General features: G+C 42.1%; 1 protein-coding gene across 1 annotated transcript; it reads right to left on the bottom strand.

Annotated features, from left to right (window-relative positions):
• Positions 1-6333: 6333 nt before the first annotated feature.
• Positions 6334-7290, bottom strand: LOC100586929 (sperm protein associated with the nucleus on the X chromosome N1-like). Its single transcript, XM_004092746.2, has 2 exons — positions 7216-7290; positions 6334-6567 (listed from the first exon to the last, which is right to left on the bottom strand). The coding sequence occupies exons 1-2, from the start codon at positions 7288-7290 to the stop codon at positions 6334-6336; spliced, it is 309 nt and encodes a 102-aa protein (XP_004092794.2).
• Positions 7291-9077: the final 1787 nt, after the last annotated feature.

The following is a 9077-nucleotide window of genomic DNA, read 5'->3' as shown; positions in this document are numbered from 1 at the left end:
TGGAAATGTAGATTGGTATAACCATTATGTAAAACAGTGTGGAGGTTACTAAAGAAATTTAAAAGTTGGCCAGCCATGGTGGCTCATGCCTGTAATCCCAGCACTTTGGGAGGCTGAGGCAGGCGTATCACTTGAGGTCAGGAGTTTGAGACCAGCCTAGCCAAGACAGTGAAACCCCATCTTTACTAAAAATACAAAAAGTAGTCATGTGTGGTAGCACACGCCTATAGTCCCAGCTACTTGAAAGGCTGAGGCAGGAGAATCACTTGAATCTGGGAGGCTGAGGTTGCAGTGAGCCAAGATCATGCCACTGCACTCCAGCCTGGGCAAAAGAGCGAGACTCTATCTCAAAAAAAAAAAAAAAAAAAAAAAAGTAACTACCATATGACACAGCAATCATTCTGGATAAATACCTAGAGGAGATGAAATCACAGCTTCATAAAGGTATCTGTACTCTCATGTTTATTGTAACATTATTCAAAATAGTCAATATAGAAACAACTTAAATGCCCATCAATGGATGAACGGATTTAAAAATGTGTGTATGTGTGTGTGTATGTGTGTAGTTATATGTAGTTATACAGCACTAATATTTTTTTTTTTTTTTTTTTTTTTTTTTTTTTTTTTTTTTTTTTTTTTTTTTTTTTTTTTTTTTTTTTTTTTTTTTTTTTTTTTTTTTTTTTTTTTTTTTTATATTATTCAGCCTTAAAAAAGGAGATTTTGGCATTTGCCACAACATGGGTGAATCTGGAGGACATTGCACTGAGTTAAATAATCCCGACAGAAAGAAAAACATTTGATGATCTCATATGTGGACTATATAAATAAGGGGCTCAAATAGACAGAGGTAGAGAATGAAACATTGGGGGTGGGAGGGGAAATGGGGAGATGTAGGTCAAAGTATACAAAATAGCAGATATGTAGGATGAACACATATAGAAATCGAATGTACAGGGCGACTAAAGTTAAGGAAATTGTCTCATGATCTTTTGTTAAGTAAGTAGATTTTACCTATTGTCACACACTTAAAAAACTGAGAAGACCTGTAATCCCAGCACTTTGGGAGGCCGAGGTGGGCGGATCACGAGGTCAGGAGATTGAGACCATCCTGGCTAACACGGTGAAACCCTGTCTCTACTAAAAATACAAAAAAAAAAATTAGCCGGGCATGGTGGCGGGTGCCTGTAGTCCCAGCTACTCGGGAGGCTGAGGCAGGAGAATGGCGTGAACCCGGGAGGCAGAGGTTGCAGTGAGCCGAGATCACACCACTGCACTCCAGCCTGGGCGACAAAGCGAGACTCTGTCTCAAAAAAAAAAAAAAAAAAAAAAACTGAGAAGAGAGATATGCTAATCCTCTTCACCATAGTAACCATTTTTCTTTCTCTATGTATTCCATAATATGTTGTAAACCTAAAATATACACAATAAAATTTCTTTAAAATAAAAATAAAAAATCCATCACACTTCTATATGCTAACATTGAACATGTGGAAATCAAAATTAAAAACATGATACTATTTACAGTCACTTGAAAGAAAATGTAATACTGGGGTATAAATTAAATAAAACATGGACCAGAAGGCAGGTACAAATATTAAAAATCAACATATCTTTCTAAAAATATAAAACAAAAAAATATAGCTAATATATCCATTTATAAGGGAATAACAGATTATACATACATAGAAGCATCTTAAAAACAGGGCTGAGTGAAACATTAAGTATTGACAATGGAAACGTAAATTGAAAACAAATGTCCACAAACAAGAAGAAACATGTATTAACACTCATACAGAGAAAAGGATACACATCAAATGCATAACAATGATTGCCAATGTAGACAAGAGAAATAAAACTGGACCATGGAAATGAAAGAGAGTGAATGAGTCAATGATTAAAAATTCTTCCCTTGAAAAAAAATATTGTTTTATTGAAAGGAATACAATAGAGTTGTTTTGGCATCCAGTGTAGAAGACTGAGTTATATTCTTTGAGTTAATTGCTCAAGACCCTCTCCCGTTTATTTACTTATTCATTCTCCTTTATTTCCATGACCCTGGAGGCATCACGCTACCTGACTTCAAATTATACTACAAGGCTACAATAAACAAAACAGGATGGTACTGGTACCAAAACAGATATATAGACCAGTGCAACAGAACAGAGGCCTCAGAAATAACGCTACACGTCTACAACCATCGGATCTTTGACAAACCTGACACAAACAAGCAATGGGGAAAGGATTCCCTATTTAATAAATGGTGTTGAGAAAACTGGCTAGCCATATGCAGAAAAATTGAAACGGGACCCCTTCCTTCCACCTTATATAAAAATTAACTCAAGATGGATTAAAGACTTAAATGTAAGACCTAAAAACCATAAAAACCCTAGAAGAAAACCTAGGCGATACCATTCAGGACATAGGCATGGACAAAGCCTTCATGTCTAAAACACCAAAAGCAATGGCAACAAAGCCAAAGTTGACAAATGGGATCTAATTAAACTAAAGAGCTTCTGCACAGCAAAATAAACTATCATCAGAGTGAACAGGCAACCTACAGAATTGGAGACCATTTTTGCAATCTATCCATCTGACGAAGAGCTAATATCCAGAATCTACAAAGAAATTAAACAAATTTACAAGAAAAAAATCAACCCCATTAAAAAGTGGACAAAGGACATGAACAGACACTTCTCGAAAGAAGACATTTATGCAGCCAACAAACATCTGAAAAAAAGTTCATCATCACTGGTCATTAGAGAAATGCAAACCAAAACCACGATGAGATACCATCTCATGCCAGTTAGAATGGCGATCATTAAAAAGTCAGGAAACAACAGATGCTGGAGAGGATGTGGAGAAATAGGAACGCTTTTATACTGTTGGTGGGAGTGTAAATTAGTTCAACCATTGTGGAAAACAGTCTGATGATTCCTCAAGGATCTAGAACTAGAAATACCATTTGACCCAGCAATCCCATTACTGGGTATATACCCAAAGGATTATCAATCATTCTACTATAAAGACATGCACATGTATGTTTATTGTGGCGCTCTTCACAATAGCGAAGACTTGGAACTCTCCATGCTCTGAGCCACCTAAAGCTGGGGGTGGAGTTATACAGGCACTCTTGTATCCACGAACACTATGACTGTGCTGGGTCAGACCTGAAGCCAGCACAGAGCTAGGTCTTGCCCAAGGCCTGCTGTAGTTACTCCCTGGCTGCTGTCTTTATTTGCTCAAAGCCCTGATGTTCTATAATCAGCAGGTGGCAAAGCTAGCAAGGCCTCTGTCTTTCCTTTCAGGGCAGTGAGTTCCCCCAGGTGGGTTCAGAGATGCCATCCCGGAGTCAGGAATTACAGTTAAAGACCCTAGAAATCTACCTGGTGTTCCACTGTACTGCAGCTGAGCTGACGCGCAAACCACAATTCAAACCACAAGAAGCCGTTCTTCCCACACTTCCCTCCCTTTTCCAAAGGCAGGGGAGCCTCACCCTGTAGCCACCCCTACTACAGGCCATGGAGAGTACTGCAACACTACCACTGATGCTCCCTTAAGTCCCAAGGGTTCTTAAGTCAGCTCGTGGTGAATGCTGCCTGGACTGGGACTCACCCTTCAGGGCAGTGGGCACCTGTCTGGTCATGGGCACGTCCAGAAATGCTGTCCAGAAGTCAAGTCCTGGAATTGGGGACCCCAATAGCCTGCTTGTTACTCTATTCCCCTCTTACCATGCTGGTACCTGAAGCCAGTGTGTCTCAGAGGTTCACCAAAGGTCCTTGATGTAGTACCTGCGGGTATTGCTGCTGTCTATTCAGGAACCAAGGGCTATTCAGTTGGCCAGTGATGAATGCTGCCAGGACTTGGCTATTTCTTTCAAGGCAGCAGGTTTCTTTCTGGCCTAGGGTGTGTCTAGAAATGTTATCCAGGAGCTAGTGCCTGGAACAGGGGCTTCACAACCCTGACCAGTGCCCTGTCCCACTGTAGTTGAGCTGGTATTCAAGACGCGAGAAAAAAAACGCTCCTTACTATTCCATCTCCTCAAGTGGAAGGAGGGGGTCTTTTATGGAGCCGCTAGCTGGGCAGTCTGGGGCTAGGGAAGGGGGTGACAGCAGCACTCACTTGGCTGCCCCAGCTGGTATCTCAGTAGGTCATGTGCACCCCTCCACATACCCGCCACAATCCACTGCTTCTGGGCCCAATTCTATGCTAGAACTCACCTACGAGTTACAGATCTTATGGCCTAGACTGCCTTTAAGGTTGTCTGAGAAACCTGGAACAGTTTTTTAGCCCTTGGTGGCAAGCTTTGCAGAAACTCAAGTTCTGATTACTGGGATGGGTAATTTCCCTCTGGCTAGAGGTGGTTTAAATGCTCCCTTCCCAGATGGGAGTCGGCTAAGTTTGGTCTGGTTTTCCTTTCTCCTGTAAGAGACAGCACTGAGTTCAGTGACCCACAACTGCTCTGCTCTTGCTCTTCCAGCTTCCAGAGATGCTCTTGACACCACACTGCCACTTGCCTAGGGTAGGGAAGGGGTGGGGTCAGCGATTTAAGACTGTTTATTCTAACTCTTCAGTGCCTCTTTCAGTGATACAACCAGGTACTATGGGAGTTCCCCTGATTTTGGGTTCTTATGGAGGTATTTTCTACTGTGTGGATAGTTGTTAAATTTGTGTCCTTGTGAGGGGGCTGATCTGTGCAGCCTTCTATTCTGCTTGTCTTGCTCCGCCTCTCTCAGCTTAGTTTTGTTTTCTTGTTTGTTTGTTTTTGTTTGTTTTGTTTTTGTTTTTCCTCTGCAATGCCTAAGGCTAAAGAATGTGATCCCGTATTACTATCCTAAATATGAAAAATTCTTTAATGTCACGTGCTGGATGGAAATATTGGTTTGCAATGAGAAATACCTTCAACTGTACATATCAAAGAGTAAGAAAAAAAGCATTGGGATTTTTTGTTTTTACCTCATGGTCCGGCAACTTGAAAGAATATTCTTTTATTCCAAAGATGGTATGTGGGGGATTTTGTTCTGGAAATCAGTGCTAGGTATTTAGGTATTTGGTTGGAGAAAAGAAAACTGGTTTTTGTCTATTGATATTTAGTATATTTTATTTTTTTCGTGTTATCAATGACAATGTTATGACTTAGCAAACAACAGTTACAAATAACTAAAATTGTAATTGCTCCTGCATTTTTATTTAACTCCCTCATGTGTCCTGAGAAGACCTTCTTGTTTTACCTAATTATCTCTCCAACATCCCCTGAACTCTCAACAGGTAGGCACTATGTGAAGGTCAAGTCAAAGACATAAACTAAAACCCCATCCACAGTTGACCCCATGCTGAATCCCTGTGGTGTCTTTTCCTGCTAACCGATGTGTATCCACCAAGCAGTTTTCTTTTTCACTATAAATATTATACTGTTTGACATTTTAAGAAACATGGTAATCAAAATCTATAGCCTTAATTAAATGATGAATTTCGGGAAATTATCATGCAAAATGGAAGTGTTATAAAGCCGATAATAGACACACTTTCCTAAAAATGATCTCACCACATCACACCTAACCCTTCTCACCACCTTGCAGTTCACATTCCATGGAAAAAAGCTCCTCATACTTAGAGTGTTTTACTTTCCTTTTCCCAAGTCATGGCGATTTTGAATATTCACACTTTGCGGATATCAACACATTTCTAAAGCATACTTATCTTGATTAAAGACTGTTGAGGTCATTAAAACAGTAACATAAATATTTAAGATGCATTGAAAATTTTGTTTTAGAATTGGCTTTTCAATCATTTCATTACAAGCAATGCTTTCCTGCTGTTTACTTACTCCTACATCTACTAGCTTCTTTTGTATTGTGCTTCGTGTTTTACAGAACATTTACTCTTTATAAAGCATATATTTCTAACCCAGGAAAATATCAAATGGAAAGGGATGGGAATACCTTTGATATGTACATTCAGCAGCACTATGTGCTGCCGGGTACAGTTGCGTGAACATATACACATCTCCACTTCCCATAAGATAAAATTTTAAGAAGAAAATTTTCTTTAGGAATCAGTCCTCCCCCAGGCCTTACTTACAATGTCTGGCTTACTGTCAACCTGTGGGTCTGTCCACCAACCCTACAGGACCTCATATCCCTCCCTTCTCAAATGCCTACCTCTTCCCTTCCCTTCCCCCCCACCATCAGAAAACAGGCAGAGATATACACAGCCATCAGCTTCTCAAACTTGACTTTATTGTAATCATCGCCATTGGTGGGGAGGATTTGTCCAATTTGGTTTCTCCACGTTTCGCCAGTTCTCCCCAGCCTGTGAAGAAGATCCTTCAGATGCTTATGGGTCTTCTTCCTCCTTGGCAGATGTTTCAGGTGATATTTCTAGGACTTCGTCCTCCTCCTCTTGCGCAGGATTGATGGAGTGCTCCGGGGATTGATCCTTCTCCCGTCGATTTGAATATATTTTCTTCACCTTCCTGTAGCGAACCACTAATATTGTTGAGTATTCAGATGTTTTCATCTTTTTCAAAGTCGGTTCGGGGGCTGAGTCCCTGTTTGGTGTCTCCTGCATCTGTTAAGAAAACAGGGAGAGGCCAGAAAGACATTATTTTGGGTGAATAGGATAGAGACTGGATAGCAAGGGGGGCTTCATGAGAAGAAGGAATGCAGGTTGAGGAAGGAGTTTGATCCAGAGAAGAACAAGGTTGAATCACAGAGTAGGGATCCATGGGGAAGAAGAAGAGGAGCATGGGTAGGGTCATCTGTTAGTCCAAACTGCACCATTTTGTAAGTTCTTTGCTTTTTTGCAGACCTTGGTCAAAGTGAAACATCCCATGGGGGTTCAGACCGTGAGAAACATCCTGCCTAACCACCTGTCCACAAGGCAGACAGAGGCCCAACTAAAGAAACATCCCTATCATATCTTGCTTGGCAAAGTTCTAAGGAACACCACAATGATATTCCACCAGAAAAAGGGCCAAACCACCTGATCATAATAACATCTTATCAATATCCTGCCGGGCAGCAAGCCATCCTGCCCAGTGCCCTCCCACCCGTACCTATAAACACCCCAGCCTGTAAGCGGCGGTGGGCTCTGGCATTAAGCGGGTCCCCCACTTCCACAATTGTCTGCAATATTCCCGTGTTGCTATTTGAGCCGCCGCCGCTCTGTGTGTCTTTCTTTCACCCTCACCTTCGCTTCAAAACCTAACAATCTTACCTCATCATTTTCATCGTCGGACTCGCAGGGGCTCTTCCTCTTCTCCCCATTGGTGCTGGGAGGTTTACTATCCATAATGAGGCTTTTGTAGCTTTTGAATCTTCCCAGTGGCCCAGAGCTCTTGCCCTTCCTATGTATACCCTCCTGGTGACAAGGCAAAGCCACACCCTTGAGCTTTGTTTGATCATACAGGCAGTGTCCCAGCCAATGGCAGCCCTAGGGTGTCTTAGACATCACAAATCACCACTGCTGGCAACTCCCTGGGCTTGCGGGTGAGGGGTGACAGGGGTGTAGAGCAAACCAAATGCTGCTGTTGTTTCAGCATCCCCTGAAGATGCATCCCAAACCGATCTGCTGCCGCTCCTCCTTTCTCCATGTTTAATGTTCATGGTTCACATGGAAGCAAGAGGATGATTCCTTCAAGCCCTTCCCCACAGTCATTCCTATTAAGTGATTCATTCTTTTGTCCTCCAGCCCTGACCATGACTTAGTATTTTCGATGTCTCACCTCAAATCCCCCAAGCTAGTGTGGCTACATTTATTTATTGGTGGAGATGTGAATTATCCCATTTCCCTCCTACAGTTCCTTCATATGCACCTTGAAGACCATTTACCTTTGGGCTACTGCCAGGCAAATTTCAACCCATGTTCTTTTACCCAATGTCCATGTAGTTTTTTTAAGTTTCCTATTTCCAATCTGAAATAATGGCCTTCAGTCTGTCAAAACTTTAGTGAATAAACATTCTTTACCGTGTATCTTAGTCTTGTTTCAAATCAGGGGTGTATGTTCATAGTAAATGTAGTATCCCAACATGAATTCTACCAGTGTGTGGGGTGGGGGAAGGAGTAAATATTCAAGTTATGGAAGTTGTTCTGAGTATTTACCTGCAGGATACTACAATCTAGGACTAACATGAGGGTACAAGCTTCAAGCCTTGGTGGCATCAAGCCTCCGTGGCTTCCATGTGGTGTTAAGCCTGGAGATGCGCTGAGGGTAAGAGTTGAGGCTTGGGAGGCTCTGCCTAGATTTCAGAAGATGTATGGAAATGCCTGGATGTTCAGGCAGAAGTATGCTGCAGGGTTGGATCCGTCATGAAGGACCTCTTCTAGGGCAATGTGAAGGGGAAATCTGGGGTTGGAGCCCTGACACAGAATCTCCACTGGGTCACTGCCTAGTGGAGCTGTGAGAAAAGAGCCACTGTCCTCCAGCCTCCAGAGTAGTAGATCCACTGACGGTGTGCTCTGTGAACCTGGAAAAGCCACAGGCATTCAATGCCAGCCTGTGAAAGCAGTCATGGGGCTGTACCCTGCAAAGTCACAGGGGTGGAGCTGCCCAAAGCCTTTGGAGCCCACCTTTTCCATCAGTGTGTCCTAGATGTGAGACATGGAGTCAAATGAGATTATTTCAAAGGTTTAAGATTTGATGACTGCCCTTCTGGATTTTGGACTTGCATGGGGCCTGTAACCCCTTTGTTTTGACAAATTTCTTCTTTTTGGAATGGGAGCATGTACCCAATGCCTTTATCCCCATTGTATCTTGAAGGTAATTAACTTGGTTTTGATTTTACAGGCTCATAGGTGGAAGAGACTTGCCTTCTCTCAGATGAGACTTTGGACTTGGACTTTAGTGTTAATGCTGGAATGAGTTAAGACTTTGGGGGACTATTGAGATGGGATGATTGTATTTTTCAATGTGAGAAAGACATGAGATTTGGGAGGGGTATGGGGCAAAACAAGATGGATTCTGTCTCCCCATCCAAATCTCATGTCAAATTGTAATTTCTAGTGTTGGAGGAGGGACCTGGTTGGAGCTGAGTGGATCATGGGGGTTGTATCTAATGGTTTAGCATCATCCCCCAGTG

Source organism: Nomascus leucogenys, chromosome X, assembly GCF_006542625.1.
Source record: "Nomascus leucogenys isolate Asia chromosome X, Asia_NLE_v1, whole genome shotgun sequence".
Classification (NCBI taxonomy): domain Eukaryota; kingdom Metazoa; phylum Chordata; class Mammalia; order Primates; family Hylobatidae; genus Nomascus; species Nomascus leucogenys.
This window is presented reverse-complemented; position numbering and strand designations above follow the sequence as displayed.